The sequence below is a fragment of the Babylonia areolata genome, chromosome 12 (genome assembly GCF_041734735.1).
Source record: "Babylonia areolata isolate BAREFJ2019XMU chromosome 12, ASM4173473v1, whole genome shotgun sequence".
NCBI classification, from domain to species: domain Eukaryota; kingdom Metazoa; phylum Mollusca; class Gastropoda; order Neogastropoda; family Buccinidae; genus Babylonia; species Babylonia areolata.
The window spans coordinates 29,110,370-29,122,869 of NC_134887.1; the positions used below are offsets into that span (position 1 = coordinate 29,110,370).

The 12,500-nt window shown below is 46.8% G+C and overlaps 1 protein-coding gene across 1 annotated transcript in view; it reads left to right on the forward strand.

The window, feature by feature from the left end:
* The window catches only part of LOC143288135 (cytochrome P450 2B4-like), a 48,935-nt gene extending 37,745 nt beyond the window's left edge, over positions 1 to 11,190 (forward strand). Inside the window, exons 6-7 of the mRNA XM_076596427.1 lie at positions 8,749 to 9,189; positions 10,953 to 11,190. Of these exons, the coding sequence (XP_076452542.1) occupies positions 8,749 to 9,189; positions 10,953 to 11,143 (632 nt within the window). The 3' untranslated portion in view covers positions 11,144 to 11,190. The remainder of the gene's footprint in view (positions 1 to 8,748; positions 9,190 to 10,952) is intronic.
* Positions 11,191 to 12,500: the final 1,310 nt, after the last annotated feature.

Here is a 12,500-nt window from a genome sequence, read left to right on the forward strand (position 1 = left end):
GTGATGATGGTAGTGGTGGTTGTAGTGGTGATGGTGATGGTTATGATGGTGATGATGTTGATGGTGGTGATGATGGGGTGTGGAGGGGGGTGATGGTGATGGTGATGCTGGTGGTGGTGATTGTACTGGTGAATGAAAAGATGATGGTAATGGCAGTGGTGGTTGTGGTGGTGATGATGATGGCGATGATGATTATGATGGTGATGATGATGGTGGCGATGGTGGTGGTGATGGTGATGATGATGATGGCGATGGTGGTGGTGATGATGATGATGATGATGATAATGATAATTGTGATGATGATGCTGGTGATGGTGACGATATTAATGGTGGTGATGGTGACAACGACGATGATGATGATGGTAGTCGTGGTGGAAGTGGTGATGGTGGTAATGATGATGATCATGGTGAAGACGGTGACGACCACGGTGATGATGATGATGACCATCATGATTTTAGTGGTGGTGATGATGACGGTGGAGGTGTTGTTGACAATTGACCATTGGTGGTGGTGGTGGTAATGGTGGTGGTGGTGGTGATGATGGCGATGATTATTATTATGATGATGATGATGATGGTTGTGGTGGTGTTAGTGGTGGTGGTGGTGGTGATGACAATGATGATAACCTTTTTTTTTTTTTTTTTTTTTCCTCAAGGCCTGACTAAGCGCGTTGGGTTACGCTGCTGGTCAGGCATCTGCTTGGCAGATGTGGTGTAGCGTATATGGATATGGCCGAAAACAGTGACGCCTCCTTGAGCTACTGAAACTGAAACTGATAACCTTCATGGTGAATCAGGTCGCATTGTTTTATGATGAGGAGATCGATAACATGCAGTTGGTGAGGATCATGTTTAAGTATCAGAAAATGTTAATGGAATTTTGAGATAGAAAAAAAAAATCCTTTCTTTCACTCGAAAAAGAAATTTCCTTTCTGGAATTTTGAGATAGAAAAATGTCCTTTCTTTCACTAGAAAAATTTTCCTATGTGAAGTTTTGAGATAGAAAAATTTCCTTTCTTTCACTAAATTTTTTTTTCTTTCTTTCACTCCTCTTGTTTTTGTTGGTTGGTTTGCGGTTTTTTTCCTTTCTTTTTTTTTCTTCGTTTCTATCACTCCATGTTGTCTCACTTTCCGATTCATGCAGCTTGCATTTTTTTATGTGTCTGGGACTTCTTTCTTTTCTTTTATTCCCCCCCCCCTGCGCCCCCCCTCCCCCCCCTTTCCCCACCTCCCACCCATCTCTTAATACTCGTCAATAATTAAGCCTCTTTCACTAGACTGTTTTTGTGGCATTATTTAGTTGGCTCTAGTATATGCGTGTTCTTTTGTATCATTCTTCTTAAGGGAGTGTGGGTGAGGGGTGGGTGGGGCGTGTGCGCGCGGGCGTGTGTGTGTGTGTGTGTGTGTGTGTGTGTGTGTGTGCGCGTGGGTGCGTGTCTCTCTCTCTTTCTCTCTGTCTCTCTGTCTCTATCTCTGTGTGTGTGTGTGTGTGTGTGTGTCTCTGTGTGTGTGTGTCTGTGTGTGTGTGTGTGTGTCTCTCTCTCTGTCTCTGTGTGTGTGTCTCTCTCTGTCTCTCTGTGTGTCTCTCTCTCTGTCTCTCTCTGTGTCTCTCTCTGTGTCTCTCTGTGTCTCTCTCTCTGTCTCTCTGTGTGTCTCTCCGTGTCTGTCTCTGTCTCCGTCTCTCTCTGTCTCTCTCTCTCTGTCTCTCTCTCTCTGTCTCTGTGTGTGTGTGTGTGTTAATCCCTAGTTATCTCCTCCATATTATTTTACCTTTTTTTTTTTTCTTTTCAAGCTGGGTTCTGTCTTTGGTGGCTGATAAGGTTTTGTGATAGTCTTATCAAGGACACCACCACGTGTTTTCACATCCAGTCTCAAAAAGTGTCTGCAGCGTTTCCTGAAAATACAGATGTAACTCCCACCAATCAGAATTAGATATGATATGAGAAAATGAGAAATATCGTTCAGAACGCCGGGAAATTCAGTCCTTCGCGGCAAATCTGCAGCCCTCGCAGAAGAGTTGAAAATTAATGTTCTAAAATAGAAGTTGTTTTTTTTTTTTTTGTACCGGTTTAATCAGTTAAAAGAGATAAGTATTTTGAATGTTCTTGTTGGAGTTTGAGTTGGGTTTTTTTTTTTTTTGGTTTGTTTGTTTGTTTGTTTTTGTTTTGTTGTTTTTTGTTTGTTTAGCATTGGCCTTTTCGCTTTAGGAAAAAACAACAACAAACAAACAAAAACCCATTTTATGGACAATTTCTGTCCCCCCCCCCCCCTTTTTAAAATTTATTTTTATTTATTTGTTTTTTTACATTGGGTCGTGTTTTGCATTCAGAACGATTCTGAGTTTGTTTGAAGTCACGTGTTTTCCGCAGCACTGGTTATTTCCCTTGCACTGTCGGCTTGGCCTGGAGAGCCATACAGAACTGATTCTTCTTCCTCTTCTTCTTCTTCTTCTTCGTTCGTGGGCTGCAACTCCCACGTTCACTCGTATGTACAGGAGTGGGCTTTTACGTGTGTGACCGTTTCTATCCCGCCATGTAGGCAGCCATACTCCGTTTTCGGGTGTTGATCTGATTCGAGCGCTCGGGACTGACTTCATTCCGATTTCGAGTTCGTGAGCTCGCAGAAAGCCCACCTGTTTCAAGTTTTTTTTCGTGTTTTTGTTTTAACAGACTGTTATCTAATTTCAAAGCGCGTTGGGTTACGCTGCTGGTCAGGCATCTGCTTGGCAGATGTGGTGTAGCGTATATGGATTTGTCCGAACGCAGTGACGCCTCCTTGAGCTACTGAAGCTGAAACTGAAACTGAACTATCTAACTCATTGCAGACCAAAATTGCTGCCCTGATATCAAACTGTATTTGTGTCAGTGATGACACAGTACAGTTTCAGTGATGACACAGTTTCAGTTTCAGTTTCAGTAGCTCAAGGAGGCGTCACTGCGTTCGGACAAAACCATATACGCTACACCACATCTGCCAAGCAGATGCCTGACCAGCAGCGTAACCCAACGCGCTTAGTCAGGCCTTGGGGAAAAGAAAAAAAACAAAACAAAAAAAAAACACACACACACACAACCACACACACAAAAAAAAAAACAAAAAAAAAAAAACGGGGGAATAAATAATAGATAAGCTTGCATAAATAAATAAATAAATAAATAATAATTATAATATAGAAAAAGGTAGTAGTAATAATATTAGTAATACTAATAAAATGATAATAATAAAACATAAATAAATAAATAAATAGGACAACAATGGTGATAAATAAGCAAATAAATGTAAAAAATGAAGACACACATTCACACATACACCCACACATGCATAACAGAAATGCACCAGACATGCAGTTTCACATATATGAAAGCACAGTCAAATACATATAAACGTACATGAGCTCCAACACACACACACACACACGCATTACCGTGCACCTCCTCTACCCCCCTCCTCCACACACTCATTTCTAGTCTAAGTATCGCAGCTTCCACGGCACACACACACACACAAACACAAACACACACTCACAGAGATGAACACTTACTTGTACAAGCACATATGAAAGCACAGTCAAATACATATAAACGTACATGAGCTCCAACACACACACACACACACACACACATTACCTTGCACCTCCTCTACCCCCTCCTCCACACACTCATTTCTAGTCTACGTATCGCAGCTTCCACGGCACACACACACACACACAAACACACACTCACAGAGATGAACACTTACTTGTACAAGCACACACACATACGCCCATATCTCCCACCCCCAACTCCACACACGTACATACAAAGATATATATATATATATATATATATATATATATATATATATATATATATATATATATATATACACGTTCCAATATCCTGTTGCTCCCACAGTGTAGGCATGCATACACTCACATACCTCATCCTCTACCCCACCTCCCCCTGCACTCCCACCTCCCCTCACACACACACACACACACACACACACACACACACACACGTACACATATCTCTCCTGACACTTGTGTACAGTTTCACTCTCGCGCATTCACAAACGCACTCAAAAGCACACATACACACAAACACACACAGCCGCCACTGACTGGCCGCAAGAGGGATGGGAAAAGATCTCTGATGCCAAGAACGTGGCGTCTAGTGTGTTGCTCGGTCTATTGTGTTTGGAAAGGCCCACAGAGACTCTGTTCCGTTTTCAAGAAATTTGCGCAATGTTGGTTTGGAAATGATGCCGATATTTGTTTGATTTGCAAAGCATCGTGCTCTACCTTTCATGTTAGATTTGCGGCCGCTCCCTCTCTCTGCTTCTATTTCTTTGAGGCGATCGATGGTGTGATGGCCTTGTACCTGTTCTTTTTGGTATTCTTTGACTTTTCTGAGGATTTCCGATTTTCCTAGATGTAGGCCGCTCGTTGGTGTTGCGTTACCAGCAAGTCTGTCAGCTCGCACATTTCCCTTAACACCTGCATGTCCCGGGCAGTATGACCATGTGAGTTTTTTAATCTGAAAGTTGCGCATTGCGTTATGCCACTCTGGGCTTCCCATTCCGTTTTCAATTTTCTGTATGAGGTTCATTGAGTCGGTTAGAATCATGGCATGTTGGTTTCCGGGCGTATGGAAGGACGATAGCCACTGGAGGGCATGTGTCACAGCTTCAACTTCCATCGTTAGGCTGGAGGTTGTGACTTTGTAGGCAGCATTCTCTTCCCAAATTGTTTTTCCATTTTGTTTCGCAGTGAATCCCCAGCCAGACTGGTCTTTGGTGACTGAGCCATCTGTGTATATGATGATGTCCTCTTCTTTACTGTTTTCTTCTATAAGCAGCTTCACTTCCGCATCAGTTTTGCCCTCTGGCCATTCCCGACAATGTCTTCCTAGAGTGGGTGAAATGACTGTGTTGAATAGATGGTTGAGGTTTTCGGGGTTTTTCTCCCATTCGTACAGTTTCAGTGATGACACAGTACAGTTTCAGTGATGACACGGTACAGTTTCAGTGATGTTACAGTACAGTTTCAGTGATGATACATTACAGTTTCAGTGATGTTACAGTACAGTTTCAGTGATGACACGGTACAGTTTCAGTGATGTTACAGTACAGTTTCAGTGATGACACGGTACAGTTTCAGTGATGTTACAGTACAGTTTCAGTGATGACACGGTACAGTTTCAGTGATGATACATTACAGTTTCAGTGATGTTACAGTACAGTTTCAGTGATGACACAGTACAGTTTCAGTGATGACACAGTACAGTTTCAGTGATGACACAGTACAGTTTCAGTGATGTTACAGTACAGTTTCAGTGATGACACAGTACAGTTTCAGTGATGTTACAGTACAGTTTCAGTGATGATACAGTACAGTTTCAGTGATGACACAGTACAGTTTCAGTGATGACACAGTACAGTTTCAGTGATGTTACAGTACAGTTTCAGTGATGACACAGTACAGTTTCAGTGATGACACAGTACAGTTTCAGTGATGACACAGTACAGTTTCAGTGATGATACAGTACAGTTTCAGTGATGTTACAGTACAGTTTCAGTGATGACACAGTACAGTTTCAGTGATGTTACAGTACAGTTTCAGTGATGATACAGTACAGTTTCAGTGATGTTACAGTACAGTTTCAGTGATGATACAGTACAGTTTCAGTGATGTTACAGTACAGTTTCAGTGATGTTACAGTACACATTTCATGCAAATCAGGCTTCATCAACTCACTCACAGTCAAAAAATGATGTGCTGTACTGTAACATCACTATGTGGAGTGATGGCTTAGAGGTAACGCGTCCGCCCAGGAAGCGAGAGAATCTGAGCGCACTGGCTCGAATCACGGTTCAGCCGCCGATATTTTCTCCCCCTCCACTAGACTTTGAGTGGTGGTCTGGACGCTAGTCATTCGGATGAGACAATAAACGAAGGTCCCGTGTGCAGCATGCACTTAGCCCACGTAAAAGAACCCACGGCAACAACAGGGTTGCTCCTGGCAAAATTCTGTAGAAAAATCCACTTCGATAGGAAAACAAATAAAACTGCACGCAGGGGGAAAAAAAGAAAAAAAGGGGGGGGGGGGTGGCGCTGTAGTGTAGCGACGCACTCTCCCTGGGGAGAGCAGCCAGAATTTCACACAGAGAAATCTGTTGTGATAAAAAGAAATAAAAATACAAACACAGCTGTAGTGATGTTTTCAGTACAGTTTTAGTGATGTTACAGTACAGTACAGTTTTAGTGATGTTACAGTACAGCACATCATTTTTTGACTGTGACTTGATGAAACCTGATTTACATGAAAGTGTGTGTGTGTGTGTTGACTACAGTCACTGGCAACGTTGATTTTGTTGTTGCTGTTGTTGTCGTTGCTGTTGTTGTCGTTGTTGTTGTTATTGTTGTTACTTTGTACAATCATTATCAACAGCGTCTCTTATTAATTTAAACCAACGACTCACCTCTTTACGAAGTCCACGAATTAACTGATGTTCTGTAATTGTTCTTCTGTTTATTTTCAATGTTAATCCTTGATTCTATACTCCGTCTCTCCTCCACCCCCACCCCCCTCCCCACGGCCCCCTCTACCCCACCCCCTCCCCACTCACCACATAACCACCACGCTCAATCCATTCAAATGTGAAAATGGAGAGTTTGATTAGAATATTTTTGTTGTGTGGCACGTGTGTTTGTAAAGCACTTTTAGACTTTTGCTCTCTGACCGAAGATAATTATACGCTATATAAGTATAGATGACAATGACAATTACCAATGTATGTGACGAGACATTAATAAAACAGTGTTCCTTCCTTCCTTCCTTCCTTCCTTCCTTCCTTCCTTCCTTCCTCTTCATTCTACCTGCCTTCCTGCCTTTCTTCCTCCCCCTTTCTTCCTCCCTCTCTCCATTCCTTCTTCCATCCTTCATCCCTCCACCTTTCTCCCTCTCCCCCTCCTTCCCTTCCTCCCTCCCTCCTTCTTTCCCTCCCTCCCTCCCTTTTTCCTTCCTCCCTTTACCCCCCCCACCCCCTCTCTCTCACTCCCTTCTTCCCATCCTTCCTTCCCTCCCTACCTCCCTCCCTTCCTTTCCATCCCCTCCCTTCCTCCTTCCCTCTATCCCTTCCTTCCCTCCCTAATCCTTCCTTTCTTCCTCCCTCCCTCTCTCCCACCCTCCCTTCCCCCTTGCCTACTTGCCTTCTTTTTCTTTCCCTTCGTCTCTTTCTTCCTTCATTCTACCTGCCTTGCTCCCTCCCTCGCTTTGTCTCTCCCTTCCTTCCTTCCTTTCTTCCTTCCCTTCTTCCTCCCTCCCTCGCTTTGTCTCTCCCTTCCTTCCTTTCTTCCTTCCCTCCTTCCTCCCTCCCTCGCTTTGTCTCTCCCTTCCTTCTTCCTTCCTTCCCTCCTTCCTTCCTCCCTCGCTTTGTCTCTCCCTTCCTTCCTTCCTTTCTTCCTTCCCTCCTTCCTCCCTCCCTCGCTTTGTCTCTCCCTTCCTTCCTTCCTTTCTTCCTTCCCTCCTTCCTCCCTCCCTCGCTTTGTCTCTCCCTTCCTTCCTTCCTTCTTCCTTCCCTCCTTCCTCCCTCCCTCGCTTTGTCTCTCCCTTCCTTCTTCCTTCCTTCCCTCCTTCCTTTCTCCCTCGCTTTGTCTCTCCCTTCCTTCCTTCCTTTCTTCCTTCCCTCCTTCCTCCCTCCCTCGCTTTGTCTCTCCCTTCCTTCCTTCCTTTCTTCCTTCCCTCCTTCCTCCCTCCCTCGCTTTGTCTCTCCCTTCCTTCCTTCCTTTCTTCCTTCCCTCCTTCCTCCCTCCCTCGCTTTGTCTCTCCCTTCCTTCCTTCCTTCTTCCTTCCCTCCTTCCTCCCTCCCTCGCTTTGTCTTTCCCTTCCTTCCTTCCTTTCTTCCTTTCCTCATTCTTCCTCGCTCGCTTTGTCTCTTCCTTCTTCCTTTCTTCCTTCCCTCCTTCCTCCCTCGCTTTGTCTCTCCCTTCCTTCCTTCCTTTCTTCCTTCCCTCATTCTTCCTCCCTCGCTTTGTCTCTTCCTTCCTTCTTCCTTCCCTTCTTCCTTCTCTCATTCTTCCCTCCCTCGCTTTGTCTCTCCCTTCCTTTCTTCCTTCCCTCCTTCCTCCCTCCCTCGCTTTGTCTCTCCCTTCCTTCCTTCCTTTCTTCCTTCTCTCATTCTTCCCTCCCTCGCTTTGTCTCTCCCTTCCTTCCTTCCTTTCTTCCTTCCCTTCTTCCTCCCTCCCTCGCTTTGTCTCTTCCTTCCTTCTTCCTTCCCTTCTTCCTCCCTCCCTGCTTTGTCTCTCTCTTCCTCCCTCCTTCCCTTCCTTCCCTCCCTCCTTTTTTCCCATCGCTCCCTATCCCCCTCTTTCCTTCCCTCATACTTCCTCCCTCCCTTTGTCTCTTCCTTCCTTCCTTCCTTCCTTCCTTTCTTCTTCCCTTCTTCCTCCCTTTCTCCCTGCCTCCGTTCCTCACTCTCCCCATTCGTCTCTTCCTTCCTTCCTTCCTTCCTTCCTTCCTTCCTCCCATCCCTTCTTCCTCCCTCCCTGCCTTCCCTCTCTTTCTCCCTCCCTTCTGTCATTCCATCTGCCTTCCTTCCTTCCTTCCTTCCTTCCTTCCATTTTCCCTCCCTTCCTTCCCTCCCTCCCTTTTCCCATCGCTCCCTACCCCCCCCTCCTTCCTTCCTTCATTCTTCCTCCCCCCCACCCCTCCCTCCCTCTCTCTCTCATCCTTTCCCTTTCCTTTTTCTTTTCATTCCCCCCAAAAGAAAACAACCTGCAGCGCCTGGTCCTGGAGCTGTTCGGGGGAGGCACCGACACCACCTCCACCACCCTCCTCTGGGGCCTGGCCTACCTCCTCCACCACCCTCACGTCCAGGACCGCTGCCACGAGGAGGTCCTCTCCGTGGTGGGCCCGGGACGACCCCCGACCATGGCGGACAAGGCCCGACTGCCCTACGTGGAAGCCACCCTCCTGGAGACGCTGCGCTTCGCAGGGACGTCCCCTCTGGCGTTCCCCCACTCGGTCCCCTGTGACGTCAGCTTCGAGGGCTACGTCATCCCCAAGGGCACGTTCGTGCTGGTGTACCTGGACACCGCCCTGAGGGACCCCCAGGTGTGGAAGGACCCGGACACTTTCCGGCCCGAGCGGTTCCTGGACGAAGAGGGGCGGGTGGTGCGCCGCGAGGAGCTGATCCCTTTTGGGACAGGTGGAGAGGGGGTTGGGGTGTGTGTGTGGGGAGGGGGGGGGGTGGAGGGGGGGGTTGTTTGTCTGTGTGTTGTTGTTGTGAGGAGCTGATCCCATTCGGGACAGGTGAAGAGGGGAGTGGGGGGTGTGAGGGTGAGGGGTGTGGATGTGGGGGGTGTGGGGGTGGAGGGGGCGAGTGTGTTTGTTTGTGTGTTGTTGTTGTTTGTTTGTCTGTGTGTTGTTGTTGTGAGGAGCTGATTCCTTTCGGGACAGGTGAAGAGGGGTGTGGAGGGGGTGAGGGTGGGGTGTGTGATGGGGGGTGGTGGTGTTTGTTTGTGTGTTGTTGTTGTCGTTGTGAGGAGCTGATCCCATTCGGGACAGGTGAAGAGGGGAGTGGGGGGGGTGTGAGGGGTGTAGATGTAGGGGGTGTGGGGGTGGAGGGGGAGGGGGTGTTTGTTTGTGTGTTGTTTGTTTGTGTGTTGTTGTTGTTGTTGTGAGGAGCTGATTCCTTTCGGGACAGGTGAAGAGGGGTGTGGGGGTGTGTGGGTGGGGGTGAGGGGGGTGGGTGGAGGGGGGAGTTGTTTGTTTGTGTGTTGTTGTTGTCGTTGTGAGGAGCTGATCCCTTTCGGGACAGGTGAAGAGGGGTGTGTGGGTGGGGGTGAGGGGGTGGGTGGAGGGGGAGGGGGTGTTTGTTTGTGTGTTGTTGTTGTCGTTGTGAGGAGCTGATCCCTTTCGGGACAGGTGAAGAGGGGGTTGGGGGGGGTGTGTGTGAGGGGGGGTGGGGGTGGAGGGGGAGGGGGTGTTTGTTTGTGTGTTGTTGTGAGGAGCTGATTCCTTTCGGGACAGGTGAAGAGGGGGTTGGGGGGTGTGAGGGTAGGGGGTGGAGGGGGTTGTTTGTGTGGTGTTGTTGTGAGGAGCTGATTCCTTTCGGGACAGGTGAAGAGGGGGTTGGGGCGTGGTGGGGGGAGGGGGTTGTTTGTGTGGTGTTGTTGTGAGGAGCTGATTCCTTTCGGGACAGGTGAAGAGGGGGTTGGGGCGTGGTGGGGGGAGGGGGTTGTTTGTGTGGTGTTGTTGTGAGGAGCTGATTCCTTTCGGGACAGGTGAAGAGGGGGTTGGGGCGTGGTGGGGGGAGGGGGTTGTTTGTGTGGTGTTGTTGTGAGGAGCTGATTCCTTTCGGGACAGGTGAAGAGGGGGTTGGGGCGTGGTGGGGGGAGGGGGTTGTTTGTGTGGTGTTGTTGTGAGGAGCTGATTCCTTTCGGGACAGGTAAGGGGTCGGGGAGGTCGGGGGGAGGGGAGGGGGGGTTTATTGTTGTTGTTTTTGTGATGAGGAGCAGGTTCATTCCTTTTGAGACAGGTAAGGGGTCGGGGAGAGGGGGCATTTAGGGGTGGGGGGGGGGGGTTGTTTGTTGTTGTTGTTGTTGTTGTGAGGAACCGATTCCTTTTGGGGACAGGTTGGAAATGTTTGTTTCTTTGTTCATTATTACATGTAGGTTGTTTTTTTTTTTTTTAATTGAGGACCTGATTTGTTTTGGGGGCAGGTTGGGGGTGTTTGTTATTGTAGTTTTTTGGGTTTTTTTTAAACTGCTACAACTTCTACTACTGCTACTACTACTACTGCTACTACCACTACTGCTACTACTACTACTACTACTACTACTGCTACTACTACTGCTACTACTACCACTACTACCATAAAATTTACTATTAAAACCAAATAATTCCATGATAGATGTATTGTTGCTGTTGTTCTTCTCTCTCTCTCCCCCCCCCCCCCCCCCCCCTCAGGGAAGCGCTCGTGTCTTGGAGAGTCCCTGGCACGCACGGAGCTCTTCCTGTACCTCTCCACCCTCATCCAGCGATTCCACTTCCTGCCACCGGAAGACGGCCAGCTGCCATCTTTGGAGGGCATCATGGGAATCACCAAGTTCCCGCACCCTTTCAAAGTGCGCATCGTGCCCAGGGAAGTTCAGTACTGAGTCGGGACCTGATAATTATCATGAGGATCGTTTTGTATGAGACTCGGTGACTGATACATACATGCATACTTGATGAGGGTTGTTTTTTTTTTTTTTGAGACTCGGTGACTGATAATTTTTATTTCCTCTCTGTTTTTTTGTTTGTTTGTTTTTTGTTGTTTGTTTGTTTTTCGGGGAGGGGGCAGTTGAGGGGGAGGGGGGGGGACGCTTCGCCCATGCTTTCTTGTTTTTTTTCTTTTTTAATTTTATTTTTAATACATGTCTTCTTTTTCCCCTTTTTTTTTTCTTTTATTCCCCCCCCCAGCCCCCCACCCACCCCCCACCCCCACCCCCGTTTGTTTTTGTTTTAAGTGATGAAATTTTTCTGCTCTTGGTTTCTTTCTTTCTTAGTTTAGTATTTAGAATTGAGTTAGATGACTTTTTTTCTTTCTTTTTTTTTTTTTTTTTTTTTGGCTGTGTGTCATCTTCTCAGGCCAGGTCTTCTCCGTATCTGGTATCTGTCCTGTCTGTCTGTCTGTCTGTCTGCCTGTCTGTCTGTCTGTCTCTGTATCTGTCTGTCTGTCTGTCTGTCTCTGTATCTGTCTGTCTGTCTGCCTGTCTGTCTGTCTGTCTCTGTATCTGTCTGTCTGTCTGTCTGTCTCTGTATCTATCTGTCTGTCTGTCTGTCTGTCTGTCTGTCTGTCTGTCTGTCTCTGTATCTGTCTGCCTGTCTGTCTGTCTCTGTGTCTGTCTGTCTGTCTCTGTATCTATCTGTCTGTCTGTCTGTCTGTCTCTGTATCTGTCTGTCTCTGTATTTGTCTGTCTGTCTGTCTGTCTCTGTATCTGTCTGTCTGTCTGTCTGTCTCTGTATCTGTCTGTCTCTATATCTGTCTGTCTGTCTGTCTGTCTGTCTCTCTGTCTCTGTCTCTTTCTCTCTCTTTTTCTCTCTGTGTCTGTGTCTCTGCCTCTGTCTCTCTCTCTCTCTCTCTCTGTCTCTGTCTCTGCCTCTGTCTCTCTCTCTCTCTCTCTTTAACTCTCAGCGTTTTCTCGTGGCTGTTTACAAAAGGATGTAATGGAAACTTTTAAAGGACAAACATGACATACAATCACAAAACTCGAGAATTTTGGTATGCTTGTAATAGCGTGTTCGTTTTGTTTCACAGAAAATCCATTATCATCATTATTATCGTTGTTGTTGTTGTTGTTATTATCATTATTATTATCATCATCATTATCATCATTTTACAGACAAATGAACCATTCTTACGCATTGTGTAAAGACTTGATGTCAATATATTTGTAGTTGTATGCGTAGCAGGGGGTTTTTTCCCCGCAAAAACCGCACCGGATTTTTTTTTGATTTTTTTTTATAATTTTT